Below are 16,157 nucleotides of genomic sequence, written 5' to 3'. Positions count from 1 at the left end.
CTCGCGGAAGCAAAAGCGTGCCTCTCACGGAAAAAACAGAAAACGTGTTTTTTTTTCGTTTCCGAGGAGGCACGGCCGTGACTCTCGCGAAAGCACAACCATGCCTCTCGCGGAAGCAAAACCGTGCCTCTCGCGAAAGAAAGAAAAACGTGTAAAACACGTTTTTTTTCGTTTCCAAGAGGCACGGCCGTGCCTCTCGCGAAAGCACAACCGTGCCTCTCGCGAAAACAAAACCGTGACTCTCCCGAAAAAAATGTATTTTTTCGCACAAAAATATATTTTTTAATTTTTTTGGTCGAAAAGCTAGGGAAGACCGGTGGAAAACCAAAACATAAAAAAACCCGGAAAAAAACCCGTTTAAGAAGCCGAAAACACGTGCGGAAAATAAAAAAACAAAAATCCGGAGGGAGCGCCCAAAGCGCGACACGTGGCGAATAGCTGAGAGCGCGTCAGGTGACGCTGATCGTTGCGAGGCTTCCGAAGGAACGCTCGTTAATTAGTTGTTCCCGAATGCAATTCCACAACTAGAAGACTTTAAACATGTTTCTGGGCCCTATTTCGAGAAAATATGTTTAAACACTGCCCAAAAAACATGTTAAAAGACAAATGTCACATGAAACAGTTTATTTTCTACAGAGCCCTAGGAAATGTCAAGAACATGGCAGTCAACGAGTTTTTACAAAAAATCATCAAGGTACCGTGAGCAAACTATAACTATTCTTTTTTTTTTTTTGCATGGCAAACTATAAATATTCTTCTCGTGGTTTTTTAAAGACAAGTAGTACAAAATCACGAGCGTAGAAGCATCTTCTGTAACAAACACCCACCCTCCTTGAGCCGAGCCAAGAAATTCCAAGTCTTTCCTCTCGACGGAGACAAGCTTGCCGCTTTTCCTCTCCCAGATCCCCCACCTCCTCCCCAACTCCGCTCCATTCTACTCCACCGCCCCCACCACCGCCCCCTCTCCTCTTCTCACCGCGCTCCGCGTCCTCTACCCCGCCCCGCAAATCCGCAATTCGCACCGGTGAACCCCCCGCCCTCGCCGGCGGCGGAGACGTCCGGGGGTCGGCGCGCCCGCGAATCGCGCAGCCATGCTCCAGAAGTTCGCGCTCGCGTTCAAGACCAAGACCATCGAGTTCTTCGCCGAGGAGGAGGAGGACGAGGATGCCGCGGCGGGGGAGGGCGGGGTCCTCGCTGGCCAGCGGGTGCTCGTACTGAAGCCCGACCCGCAGAACCCTGGTAGCCCCGTCGGCGGGGATGTGGGGAACGGGTCGGCGTCCGGAGAGGAGGCCGCCGTGGCGGCGGCACTCGCGACGACGTCGTCGTTCCAGGCGGCGTACCTGCACCTGCAGGCGGCGCACTCGCCGTTCCTGCCGGAGGCGGCCGCCGCCGCGGACGCCCTCGCGGTCTCGCACCTCCGGCGGTTGTCGGAGCTAAAGCGGCTCGCGTCGGACGCGGCGGAAGACGGCTCCCTCACGGCCCACCTCGAGGACCAGGTGCGGGAGAACCAGGCGCTGCTGCGGTCGTTCGACGCCGTGGTGAACCGCCTCCAGGCCGCGCTCGATGCCAAGGACGCCGCGGCGGCCTCTCTTCGCTGGGAGCTCGCGGCGCTGGCGGACGGCAACGCGCGCCTTGCCGGGCGCCTCGACCGTGCCCTCGCGCCACAGCCGGGTGCGGGCGGCGGCGACGCCTTGGGCGCCATGCTGTCCGCGAGCGTCTTCGATTCCGTCCTGCGCGACGCTCTGCGCGTCGCCCACCGCTTCACCCGTGCCCTCGCCGAGCTCCTCCGGTGCGCAGGATGGGACCTGGCCGACGCTGCGGCAGCTGCCTACCCCGGTATTGCCTACTCCAAGCATGGCCACTGCCGCTACGCTCTCCTCTCCCGTGTCTGCCTATCCATGTTCGACGGATTTGACTCCTACCAGTTCGGTGGCACAAGCGATGCGGCTGCCCTCGAAGGAATCGAGCTTGCAGTTCGCAGGAATGAATCGTTGCAGCAATTCATCGAGCACTCTGATGCAGACCCCATGGAGCTCATGAGTTCAAGCCCAGACTGCGAATTCTCGCAATTCTGTGATCGGAAGTACAAACAGCTCATCCATCCAGGCATTGAGTCCTCATTGTTTGGCAATCCAGACTGCAGGTCATTGCCGGTGATGGCTACAGCCGGTCCACTCTACGAGTTGTTCATCACGATGGCAAGCTCGATATGGACACTTCACAGATTGGCCTGGGCGTATGACCCAGCAGTCGGCATATTCCAGGTTAGCCGGGGCACAGATTACTCATCGGTGTACATGGAGAGCATTGTGCGGCCGAAGGCATTCTCAGCGAGCAAAGAAGTCGGGAAGACGGTGCGCCCGAAGGTCGGGTTCACGGTGGTGCCGGGCTTCCGGCTTGGCGGCACGGTGATCCAATGCAGGGTGTACCTAGAGTCCTAGACTGCTGAGGGCGATGGAGGAATTATAGATTCAAATGATATGAAACAATATAGTCAAAAATAAACTGTACATTTGGGAAACAAAAGGAGGTTGTGTAAAGGCGATCAAAGATGATCAGTATGCCAGAGATAAACCCTCAGAATCGAAGTTGCTACTTGATAATAAGAGTAGAAAGAAAGCTAGTATTTATCTTTTTGATTTAGTTGTGGCTTGTGTAAAAGGGGGTGTTCTTGATTTGTAGCGTTGTACAAAGGTTCAGAGAGCTGTGTTCTAACATTGTCAGAGAGTTACTACTGCTGCTGCTTTCCTAATTTTGGGTAATTTATCTGTTGATAGTTGGATTCCTTGTGCTGATATATACACCATAAGACGTTTTTGCAGTTCAAATTGATTAGAACTAATTTGAACTGCAAAAACGTCTGGTAATACTACCTCTGTACCAAAATAGCCTACAAAAATGTCTTATATTTTGATACAGAGGGAGTACTTATATTTATGAATTATGTCTGTGTAAATCTACAGGCTGGTAATATTGCATTCTGTCTTGTCTGAAATGGTTGATTTCCATTAACTCCTGCCAGTTGAGATGTCGGCGTCTTGATTGAGGGCCGCAGTGCAGGTTGGTTTGCAACCGCTGTTTACTGTGTTTCTCCTGGGTACATGGTTAATGGATGTGTGTGCTTAAGACAGTTGCTGAGATCCATGATTGATTCGGGCACTTTACACGCACTTTCTGCCTTGAGGACGGGCATATCTTTCCGTTCGCTCGCTCACGAGGAAGTTTGTCAACTCGCTCCACCATCCCGTCCAGCTGTTGGCACTCATCAGGGCTCTCTAGAGGATCTCATCTCTTCTTCTCCCTTTTCCATTGAAAACGTTTCGTGCTGATGCAGCTACGCGGCCGGCATTGATAACGTCCGGACGGTCAATACAAATGCCCGGACCAAACTCCAGCTTGTCACCTAGGCTGGTGAGCAGAGCAGTGACCACCTCCTCCTCCTTTCTGTTGCTCCTCCAGGTCCAGGGTGGGGCTGGTATGTTCGTTGCTTCGGCTTTAGTCCATGGCAGACGGGAGAGGAGAGGAGCTGGCTGCCGGGCGCGTGCTGTGATGCTCTCCGTGTGCTCGCTTCTCTCCAATGATACCTGATTCCTGTCGTGCTTCCTTGGCGGGTTACAGCGCGGCCGCGTGCTCCTTACTTATTCCCTAGCCTGAAGCTTGCTGCTTTACTCAGGCGAGCATGTTTTGGTGCTCTGCCTGATCGATACACTGCCTGACAGCGAGACGGGCACTTGGCTTTGCCCGTGGTCTGGCTTTGGCTGCCGTTTGGACTGAGAGTTTAGAGCGTCCCAAACGACCCGATCATTGACCCGTCACAAAAAAAATCGATCCAGACGGATGTCTCAAACGCACTCATACTCGGCCTAAATATCGGATAGATAGGAAGACGTCTGGGTGCGCCCGGGCACGTCCGCCACATCGGACCCGACAACCCTACTTCACCACAAATTGCACCAACTTCATCCCCTCGATCAACCGGATCCAGTTGCCCTTTTCTCTCTTCTTCTTCCTCGCGGCGGACGTCCGCCGCCACCCTTGCTTCGCAGCCGTTCCGAGCGTCTGCGCCGCGAGCACCGACACAACAATCCTCTCTCCCGTGCTCATTGCCGGCGCGGATGCCACCACGGTATGCCCGGCAACCCTCGGGCTGCCGGGCCCGAGGATATCCTTGTAGAAGGACGGATCAGAACGTGGTGTTTCTGAGCTCGAGCTCATTTGAACTCGGGGAAACAGTAAATTCCAAAAAAATGGGAAAAAAATCAAAAAAATATGATCTTTTTGGTGCAAATATTGACAAAAGTTCTCAGTGCTCACAAAATTTCATCACGAAATAACATCGTGAAACTTGTAGCAAAAAAAATTGATGCTTCAAACGTGTTCTTTTCGAAAATATTTCGGAGTACTGATTTTATCTTTTTTGCCACGAGTTTTATGAATGTTGTTTCATGATGAAATTTTGCAAGCACTGAAAACTTTTATGAATGTTTGCACGAAAAAATAATTTATGATTTTTAAATATTTTTTTTTATTTATTTTGAATTTTACTGTTTGTCGCGAGCTCAAATGAGCTCGTGAGCAGAAGATGACTTTTGGACGGATCAGCTTGATATTCCTAAGGCCGGACAAGACCATCACTAGGCCAGAACAGAGATCTCCGCTAGGTCATCGCTAGGTCTTGTCCAGGCCTTAGCGGAGATCTCTGTTCTGGCATGATGGCCTTGAATGAATTCTGCAGGCCGGCTTGTTGTCTTTGTGTTCTTTTTTCATTTGATGGGAATGTTTTCCTTGTGTTCACGCTCGGTCTCCGGTCGGGCTCTGGATCTTCAGCAACTGCTACTCCTGTAGCATTTTTGTACACCACACTCACCACTGTGCGTCGCATCCCGTGAATGGATCTGCTTCCGGCACGCTCCTAATCCTTGGCAGTTGGCACCCGTGAACGGATCCTGCAATGTGGAGCTGTCATTTTCGTGCTCGGCCTTCTCTCATCCAGCTTTCGGCTGCCGTAAAAGATGGACACATTTCTTTTATTCTTGAGCCTAATGGAGAAACTCATTCGCGGAATGGTTGAACACTTCATGCATTAGGTTTTTCCGTTTGAGGAAAAAATGTTACTCCCTCCGCTTCATATTAACGGACACACACTTAGTATAATTTTAGTATAAAAATATACTAAGTGTGCGTCAATTAATATGAATCAGTGGGAGTACCATTTTCAAAATTTGTTCGCAAATTCAGAAAAATATTCTGATTTCAGAAAATGTTGGTGATTTTTAAAATGTTTGTGTTTCAAAAATTGTTTGAAATTTCAAAAAATATTCATATTTTATTCAAAAAATAAAAAATGTCCACGGATAAAAAATTTGTTCCAAATGTCCCTTTTTCGGTTTTTAAAATTCTGTTCACAAATTCAAAAAATGTTCATGGTTTCAAAATTTGTTTCATAGGTCAGAAAATGATCCTGTTTTTTTAATTCTCCGGGATTACCAAAAATGCTCACGGTTTCAGAATTTCTTTTGGTTTTTCAAAATTATTCTTGATTTCAATATTTGTCCACAAATACAATTTTTTTTGCAGTTTTCAATGTATGTTTCGAATTAATTTATTTGTTGAAAATGGTTCTCTTTTCCACTACACTAATCATTTCAGTCACTATAGTACCACGCACCGGTTCGCTACAGTATCACGGTTTGTTTTGGTACTGTAGCTGGATGCGGCTGGCTATAGTGTTCGGGCCGGTTTGCTAAAATACTAGTACAATACCTGTTTGGCTCTCTCGCTCACTGCCAGTATTAATTTTTAATACTTGGTGAATAATTTCTAAGTATAAGGTGATTTTGATATAGAATAATTTTTTAAATTCATACTGAAAATTTTAAAAAATATATTCAGTTTTAATACAATTTAGCTCCTAAACAAGAGAAATGTTCGGAGGAATACCAACTAAAAAATGATAGCAAAACAATAAAATTACTCGCGCAAAGTGGGTAGGCCCATCTTCCCTTGCTTTTTAGGCGTCACCTCCCCAGTTGACGTCTCGGAGTAACTAATCTTTCTCTCAGCCGTCGACACGTGTCGTGTGTTGGCGCTCCCTCAAGATTTTTTTTCTGCGCATGTTTTTGGATTTTAGATCCCCCCCCAGGTTTTGTATGTTTCCCTTAGGTTTTGGAAAGAAATTGTGCGGAAAAACGCGTTTTCTTTCTTCCACGAGAGACATAGATTTGCTTCTCGTAAAGACCATGTTTGCTTCCATGAGAGGCACAACTGTACCTCTTGGAAAAGGGGAAAATATGTTTTTTTTTCTTCTGCGAGAGGCACAAATTTGATTCTCGTGAAGGCGCAGGTTTGCTTCCGTGAGAGACATAGTTGTGCATCTCGGAAAGAGAAAAAAGTGTTTTTTTTTCTTCCATGAGAGGCACATACTTGCTTCTCGTGGAGGCTTAGGCTCGCTTCCGCAAGAGACACATATGTGCCTCTCGAAAAAGAAAAAAATATATTTTTTTCTTCTGCGAGAGGCATAAATTTGCTTCTCATGGAGGCACATGTTTTCTTCCGCGAGAGGCATAGTTGTGCCTCATGGAAAGGGAAAAAACACATTTTCTCTTTGATGAAAGGCATAGATTTGCATCATGTAGAGACACAGCTGTGCCTCAAAAAAGTGAGAAAAAATCGTGCTTCCGGCTCTTTTTCATCTTTCGATTTTCTTTTCCTTTTTCTAAAAGTTCGTCGATACCTATTAATATGGTATTTAGTTTCAAAGATCTCTAGACAAGAAATCCGTTGATGAAAATGGTTCACGATTTGAACGCACAATTTAAGAGATAATTTTTTTCATAAACAAATTTACGAAAAGAACTAAAGTAGATGGACCTTACAAATTGAATAAAATCACTAATTGAACGGACGGTTTTGTGCGCCACTTGTCACAACATGAAAAGGTGGGAGTGATCTTTGCAAAAGATACCCTTTCATTAGTGATTTTGTTGACACCTCTAATGAGAGCTCTCAATTGGAAGGATTTGCCTAATGTGCCTAGGTCAACCAACAAAGCCAAGTTGGGCTAAGCTTTGGACCGGGGCAATCTAATAGATGGGCCAGCTACTTATAGTACATTTATTTTGAGACAACTATTTATACTACATTTTTTTGAGGTTAGCTACTTTATACTACATGGGAGCATCTTTGTCTTCTCACTTGTAACAAGACAAAAGGACCTCTCGCCTCAGGCACCGCTGTAGTGGGCCCGCCCGGTTTGCTTCTTCGTCTGTTTTCACGTGCTTGCTTCATTCGTTCGTTCGGTTATCCTGACATTGGTTCCTTTTTTTTCTTTGTTTATATTTCGAAATATTCGAAGTACATATAATTCAAAATTTTAATTTACTGAATTAATAAAAACATTCATCACACATTTACAAATTGTTCATGCTATGTAAACAATATCTTGGTCCATTTGAAAAATCAAACAAACCTTTCAGAAAAAGTTTGTGACATTTTAAAATGATTACGCCCTTCAAAAATATGTTTATGCCATTATAAAAGAAGTGTTTATAAAATTTAAATAATGCTTGCATGATTTATAAAATATGTTTTGTATCATGAAAAAAAATCTTCATCCGACTAGGAAAGTTGGTTACATTTTTTGGAAATGCTAATACGATATAGGAAAGATTGTTTGCCACCTTAACTAACGTTTCATACCATTTAAAAAACATTCATGACATTTAAAAATGTTCTAGCACTTAAAAATGTTTTGTGCATTTTAAGAAAATTGTTTGGAGCATATATCAATTTTTTAACATGCGTTCGAGCATTGTTCAATGTGTACTCATAAAATGTTCAAGGTGTATCTAGAAATTGTTTCATTTGTATTTAACAAATGTTCAAAGTGTATCCAATTTTTTTCCAACATGTATTCGAATTGTTTTGAACGTGTATATTAAAAAATGGTTAAACATGTATTTGAAAAAATGTTCATCATTTATTTGAACTTTTTAAAATGTGTATCAAAAATTCATTCCGCGTGTATACAAAAAAGTATAACATGTATATAAGAAAAGAAAAAAAGGAGAGAGAGAAAAGAACAAAAGAAATCCCCAAAAAACTAGAAAAAAACCAATACAAAAACACAAAGAAATAAGAACAACCACATGAAAGCTTCTAAAATCGGTTCATAGAAGCTTCCTAGAAGCACTTCAGCAAAGCTACATTGAGCTGGCACTTTAGCTAGATAGAGAGTTACCCTCATGTCCCATATACTACCATATAGTATATAAGATACTTCAAAGCGAGTTATATTAAAAAATTGCAAGTTGGCTCATAATTTTTATTATATTTCTGAAATACATACATATTTGTATGTAAAAAAAGTATACTTAAAATACGATACATACTACCAAAAAAACATTATATATAACATCAAAACATTCTTCTATACTATACACTACGCGTACACACTCTGTGATTTGATAGATACTACATACAAAATACAAAACTTAAGTGGTGATAAGAAAAAAATATAGGTCATAAGACCAGAAAAATTGCATTTTACGTATATTTTACACTATGTTTTACATTTGTAATTTTACGTAACATAAAATATTTTTTACGGTGATTATATGTTTTCTTACGTTCTCTTTTTACGTCTAAATATGACAAAATTTACGAAATGTAAGATTACAGGGCATTGATGTTAAAATAGGGGAGGGAGGGGGAGGGGGTGAAGAATAACTATTCCTTATCCCAGGGTGACGAATATATACTTATAGATGTATATATTCAGAACAGGGAGTCCAGAGTGCCCCGCAATCTGGGCCGGCGCACTTAGGGTGGGGGCGGGTTACTCATGCGTTTCGTGTGTTCTTTCTACCCGCCGGTTTTTTGTTCGGCTTTACTTGGCAACTATGTTAACTGGTTTTAATGTCTTTCTTCTGTTTGTGTTCTTTCGTTTTCCCTGTTTTCTTATTTTTTTTAATCTTTTCTTAGTTCTTGTCGTTTTGTTCATCATGCATTGAAAGAATAGACACCATGTATTCAAATTTACCCTTTCACACTTTTTGTCACTAGTAAATGCTTACATGCAATGCACATTGATATTTTGGTAGAATATTAATTTCATGATGGTATTAGGTAGGATATTAACTGTATGGTAATTGTGTAATCAATGCCGCTATTGATATTTGAGTAATATTAATTGCATGCTAAGCGTGATGAGCGGTCGCCATTTGAACAATGTATGTCGTTTGATTAACATGATTCGACGACCGAGATTAGTTGGATCAGCCTCTTTTAGTCATTTTATATTCGCATAATTGTACTTAAAAAAATCATGGTGTATCAAAATGTTTATCATGTATTTTAAAGTAGTCATTGTTTAGAAAAAAACCCATCATGGATCTAAAAATAACATAGTAGATTGCCCGAATCCATAGCTCCACTAGACATTGTGGATCTTCGTTAGTAGATAGAGGTCGACGGAAGCAATGCCTACGACGTATGCATCACAGTTGCACAACACCATGTAAAGTTTGCGTTAAGCGTATGCTTCTGCAGGGACGCGCTGCCTGTTACTTATAGGCATAAGAGATTAGAGGGTTTAGGTAGTTAGGTTGTTGTAGGATTGATCTCCAAGTCATAATCTATACAAGAGGATAGAGATCAACCTAAACATATCCTAACTACCCGCCCACACATGTATACGGTTTATACCTATACCATATACATCCTACGGTACATACTTTAACACGCCCCCTCAATCACAACTTTATCAAGTTGAGATTGTTCTTTTACTCTTCCAACTTGCGCCATGACAAGGCTTTGGTAAAACCATCTGCAACTTGATCATTAGTGGGAACAAAACGAATGTCCAATAGCTTCTTGGCTACTCTTTCACGAACAAAATGATAGTCCACTTCAATGTGTTTTGTTCTTGCATGGAACACTGGATTTGCTGACAGGTACGTAGCACAAATGTTGTCACACCATAATCGTGCAACTGAAGACTGATTTATACCTAGTTCAGCAAGCTAGGTTTGAACCCACATTAACTCAGCCATGGCATTTGCTAGAGCTTTGTATTCAGCCTCAGTGCTGGATCTAGACACAATTGCTTGTTTTTGTGCACTCCAAGATATGAGGTTTGGTCCAAAGAAAACAACAAAGCCACCAGTTGACCTTCTATCATCAGGACAACCCTGCCCAGTCCGCATATGAAAAAGCACTTACCATAGTTGAGTTTGATCTTGTGAACTTTAATCCTATACTCATAGTACCTCTAAGATATCTCAAAATCCTCTTCACTGCAGTCCAATGCTAAACAGTAGGAGCATGCAAGAATTGGCACACCTTGTTGACAGGAAAACATATGTCAGGCCTTGTAAGTGTCAAATACTGTAAAGCACCTACCACACTTCTGTAGTTTGTAGCTGCCTGGGCTCCCAAGGACTCCCCTTCTTCCTTAGAGAGTTTTTCAGTAGTTGAAAGTGGCATATTTGAAATTTTACAATTCATCATACCTGACCTTTTTAATACATCTGACACATATTTTTCTTGAGTTAAGACTATCCCATCAGTTACCTTTTTCACTTATATTCCCAAGAAGTAGTGCAAGTCGCCAAGGTCTTTTAGAGCAAAGTCTCTCTTAAGATCCTCCAACAATGCACTGATTGCATCTTGTGATGAGCTGGCCACAATAATATCATCAACATATACCAACATAAATATGATTATTTTCCCCTTCTTATAGAAGAAAAGTGACATGTCAGCCTTTGAAGGTCGAAAACCAAGCCTCTGAAGTTTATCACTTAACCTAGAATACCATGCTCTAGGTGCTTGTTTTAAACCATATAACACCTTGTCAAGTTTGCACACATAATTATACTTGTCCTTTACCTCATACCCAGGTGACTGTCTCATGTAGACTTCCTCCTCTAGAACGCCATGAAGAAACGCATTCTGCACATCCAACTAACGAAGGCTCCAACCATTTGATACTGCAACAGAGAGAACAAGTCTGATAGTAGCTGCTTTAACAACTGGACTAAATGTGTCCTCATAGTCAATGCCGTATCGTTGCTTAAAGCCCTTTGCTACTAATCTGTCCTTGTATTTGTCTATTTCTCCACTAGCCTTTCTTTTGACTCTATAAACCCATTACAGTCAATTATATTTCTGCCTCTTGCTGGAGGAACTAATTGCCATGTTTTGTTTCTAATAAGAGCATCATATTCTTCATCCATAGCATTTTTCCAATTTCTATCCTCAAAAGCCTCAGCCAAATTTCCTGGCTCACCTGTAACAGCTAGGCCACCAAAACGATTATTAGTATACCTGACCGTGCCATCTGTCCAAACCTTTGGCTTTAAAACCCTATGTTGTGATCTGGTTCTTATTGGCACAGAAGCTACAGCAGAAGGCTGCTGCACGGAAGATCCAGCAAGATCCGACACGGCACACGATCCAGCAGCACCTGATCCGAGGTTGATTTCCTCGGAGCCGGAGCTAGTTGCTTGTTGGGCCACTTGGCGAGGCCCAAGGGAACCGCCAGACGACGCGGAGAGGCGCCTGGCCTGGCGCATGAGTGCGGCTGGCCCACCTGCATCGCTGGGCCCGTCGTGGGTTGTCGTTGCCTCGCCCGTGGGGCCGCGGGGGGATGCGTGGTCGTCCACTGCTGGCCCGCCTGACCCCGAGGCGGGTGCGCTGCCACTGCCTGGCGCGGTAGGCGAGGGCGAATCCTCACCGGGATCGCCGCTGTCAGCTCCTGGCATAACACCTGAATTAGCCTTGTGCTCCGCGCTTGTCCTTTGCTGCTGCATAAAATCACAATGCACAACCGAATTTCCTCCAAAATTTATAGCAGAATTTTCATGAGAATTACCCAAGTGATCATTAGCTATATGTTCGTCCCCATGATCAAGAGGTAAGTGCACCGGCATTGGGGTTTAACTTGGCAAAGGGAAACACCGTTTCATCGAACACCACGTCACGAGAAATATAAACACGTCCAACAGTTATGTCTAGACACTTAAAACCTTTGTGAAGGTTACTGTAGCCAAGGAAAACGCACTGTTTGGAGCGAAATTCAAGCTTGCGAGCATTGAAAGGACGGAGGTTGGGCCAACATGCGCACCCAAAGGTACGAAGGGCATGATAGTTAGGTGTCTCATGGAATAATTTTTCTAGTGGAGTTTCAAGATTGATCACCTTACTTGGCGTACGATTGATCAAGTACGTGGCAGCTATGAATGCCTCATCCCAAAATTTGAGGGGCATAGACGCATGAGCTAACAATGAGAGGCCAACCTCGACAATATGGCGATGCTTTCTTTCAGCGGAGCCGTTTTGCTGATGAGCATGTGGGCAGGGAACATGATGTGTGATGCCAACTTGGTGGAAAAAGGAATTTAACCTTTCATACTCACCACCCCAGTCGGTTTGCATGGTGATGATTTTTCGATCAAAAAGTCTTTCTACAAGTGCTTGGAATTCATGAAACACTTTAAAGACTTCTGACCTGTGTTTAAGAAGAAATATCCACGTAAATTTACTTAAATCATCAATAAAGCTCACATAATAATTCTTTTTATTGATTGAATCACGGGAAGGCCCCCATACATCAGAATAAATAAGCTCTAAAGGAGCACTCGAAGAACTACTAGAGTGTGGATAGGGAAGTTGGTGACTTTTGCCTTGTTGGCATGCATCACACACCCCCTCTTTATTCAACTCATGAAATGAAAAGGGAATTTTGTTCTTGCTAAGAACATGATGAACAATTTTCAAAGACGGATGACCTAATCGATCGTGCCACCTTGACGGAGAAATCTTGGTGGCGCCAAAAGCATGCTTGCCCGGGCCTAAAGAAGCTGATGATAGGGGGTAGAGGCCGGATCTACACCTGCCGTGGAGGAGGGTGCTCCTCGTTGCCTTGTCCTTAATGAAGAAGAAATGAGGGTGAGTCAAGAAACACATGATTATCTTGAGATAGACGATGAGCAGAAACAAGATTTTTTGTGGCTTTAGGTGAATAAAGGACATCTTTTAGATGAAGATTACGAGTGGGAGTACGAACATATGCTTGACCAATATGAGTAATTTTCATACCTGCTCCGTTGGGCATGTTCACTTGATCATGGCCGTTGTACCTCTCCCTCATGGTGAGCTTGTCGAGCTCTCCGGTGATGTGATCTGTGGCGCCTGTGTCGACGTACCAGTTGGTGTCGATGCCGTAGGAGGAGTTGGACACGGCGCTCATGCTTTTCTCCTTTGTGAACGCGATGTCGAAGCGCCTGTAGCACTCGATGGCAGTGTGGTTGGGCTTTTTGCAGATCTGGCAGAACACCTCAGGGAGCTCACCTCGTCCCCCGCCTCCTTGGCCACGCCCATCGTGGCCGTTTCCGCGGTCGCCGTTGCCTCCATTTCCACGACCACCACCGTGGCCACGGCCGCCTCCGTTCCTTCCGTGGCCTCCGCCGCAAGAGAAGCCACCGCGACCGCCACGGGAAGCGGCGTTCACGGAAGAGTGGGACGACAAGTTGCCACCCTCGAACATGGCGAGGCGGCTCTCGAAGCTGATGAGTTGGGCGTAGAGCTCATTGGGCTTGATGGGGACAGTTCTGGCGCAGATGGAGGAGACGAAGGACATGTAGTCGAAATCCAAGCCAGCAAGGATATACGACACCATATCATCGTCCGTGAGCGGCTTGCCGATGGCAGCCATCTCATCGCCGAGGGCCTTCATGCGGCCAGGATACTCAGCAATGGTGAAGTTCCCCTTCTTGGTGGTGGAGAGGGCGATCCTCGTATTGACGATGACCGCCTGTGTCTGGGAGATGAAGATCTCCGTGATTGCAGTCCATGCTGTTAAACGATGTACATACGGTATCCTATAAACCATATATTGTATGTGTGCGTGTAGTTGTTGTAACCGGTTAGGTTGTTGTGATTGTATCTTATCCTAGCATATGACTTGGAGATCAATCCACAACCTAACAATCTTGTAATCTCGTAGCCCTTGGTGGCTATATTAACACGCACGCGTCCCTGCTAACCGCATACGCTTAAGCCTCATTTTCTATATGGTATACAGAGCCTAACTCTTCCAAACGCATCTAGGTCATGTCTTCCTCCTCCTCTCCCGTCGCCATGGCCTCCCACTCCCTCGCATCGCTTGGCCACACCATCACCGAGAAGCTCACCAGAGAGAACTTCCTGGTGTGGAAGGCACAAGTCCTGCCGCACATCAAAGCGGCAGGGATGATGGGCTACCTCGATGGCTCGATCAAGGAGCCGAACGCTGTCCTCCTCTCTGAGAAGGAGATCGCTGATGGGAAGAAGGAGATTGTCAGCACGCCCAACCCGGAGCACGCCATCTGGGTAACACATGATCAACAGGTTCTCACGTTCCTGATTGCCTCCCTCTCTCGTGATGTTCTCATGCAAGTTTTGAACCACACCACCGCTATTGGCATCTGGCAAGCCTTGTGCCAGAGTTTTTCTTCGTAATCCAGGGCTCGCACTATCCAGCTCTGCTCAGCCCTGGGAAACATGCGCAAGGGGGATCTTCCGGCCGCTACCTACTTCACCAAGATGAAGGGGATCACTGATGAGCTCGCAGCCGCCGGCAAGCCCCTTGGAGAAGATGACCTCGTTGATCAGATCCTCCAAGGACTGGTGCATGAGCCGAAATACAACGGCTTTGTCTCCGCGATCTCCACCCGCGCTGCCATGGACCAGCAGATTGGGCTCTCTGAGCTCTTCTCGCTGCTCCTGGCGGCCGAGTCACGCATCCTCGCTCAGCAGGCGGCCTTCTCCCCCAACCACTCCACCAATCTTGCTTCCCGTGGTGGTGGCCGCGGTGGTCGTGGAGGCGGCAGCAGTGGCGGACGAGGCGGCTACAACAACAACTCCGGCCCTCCTCGCTACAACGACAACTCCGGCGGTGGCTCCTCTGGTGGTGCACCACGCAAGCAAGGTGGTGATCGTGAACGCTGCCAGATCTGCAAGGAGGATGGCAACTCTACGACAAGGGCTACAACAACAATGTCCGAAACCCCGCAGGAGGCGGTGGTGGCGGACATGGTGGCGGCAACAATGGTGGCGGCGGTGGTGGCAATGGCGGCCAATATCGATCTGCCAATGTTGCGCATTCATACGGTGTAGATACCAACTGGTATCTTGACACCGGGGCAACCGATCATATCACTGGCGAGCTCGACAAGCTGGCTGTTCGGGACCGCTACACCAGCAACGAACAGATACACACTGCTAGCGGGCAAGGTATGGCCATTGCACACGTTGGACATTCAGTTTTATCTACTCCCTCCGGCTCATTAAACTTGAACAATATTCTTCATGTTCCTAAATCTAAGCAAAGCCTTCTTTCTGCCTATCAACTCATGACAGACAATGACGTGTTTATTGAACTTCATCCCAAAACTTTTCTTGTCAAGGATCAGGCTTCCCGGAGGACCATACTTCAAAACAAGAGTAGATGGCGCCTGTTCCCGGTCACCGGGCACCACAGTGCTCCCCAACGGCAAGCCCTTGGAGCAATTAAACCATCTACATCCCGGTGGCACAAGCGCCTAGGACATCCCTCCTTTTCGGTAGTCCAGAAAATTGTTCGAGATTTTAATCTTCCTGTGTCCAATAAACAAGATCACTTCCTCGTGTGTGATGCATGTCAGATGGCCAAGAGCCACCAACTTCCCTATCCTCGCTCAGTTAGTGAATCCAAAGCTCCTTTAGAGCTTATTTTTTTAGATGTTTGGGGTCCTGGACCCATCTTTGTAGGCAAACAAAAATATTATGTCAGTTTCATTGATGATTTTAGCAAATTCAGTTGGATTTATTTGCTTAAGAACAAGTCTGATGTGTTTGAGAAATTTCATCTCTTTCAAGCTCATGTTGAATGTTTGTTTAATCACAAAATTATTGCTATACAAACAAATTGGGGTGGTGAGTACCAGAGTTTGCACTCTTTCTTTGAACGCATTGGTATTACTCATCATGTCTCTTGCCCCCACGCTCACCAACAGGATGGATCTGCCGAGCGAAAACATCGTCACATAGTGGAAGTTGGCCTCTCCCTTCTAGCTCATGCTTTTATGCCTCTCAAGTTTTGGGATGAAGCATTCCTCACAGCGGTATATCTCATTAAC

At 45.3% G+C, this 16,157-nt stretch overlaps 1 protein-coding gene and 1 pseudogene across 1 annotated transcript; one reads left to right on the top strand and one right to left on the bottom strand.

Moving 5' to 3' along the window:
- Positions 1 to 822: 822 nt before the first annotated feature.
- Positions 823 to 2,774, top strand: LOC123125107 (protein GRAVITROPIC IN THE LIGHT 1). Its single transcript, XM_044545645.1, has one exon. It carries the CDS (start codon positions 1,092 to 1,094, stop codon positions 2,439 to 2,441), a length of 1,350 nt encoding a protein of 449 aa, XP_044401580.1. The 5' UTR covers positions 823 to 1,091; the 3' UTR covers positions 2,442 to 2,774.
- Positions 2,775 to 13,557: 10,783 nt separating this feature from the next.
- Positions 13,558 to 13,696, bottom strand: LOC123151342 (uncharacterized; annotated as a pseudogene).
- Between the last annotated feature and the right edge of the window lie 2,461 nt (positions 13,697 to 16,157).

This window comes from Triticum aestivum, chromosome 1B (genome assembly GCF_018294505.1).
Source record: "Triticum aestivum cultivar Chinese Spring chromosome 1B, IWGSC CS RefSeq v2.1, whole genome shotgun sequence".
Lineage (NCBI taxonomy): Eukaryota > Viridiplantae > Streptophyta > Magnoliopsida > Poales > Poaceae > Triticum > Triticum aestivum.
This window is presented reverse-complemented; position numbering and strand designations above follow the sequence as displayed.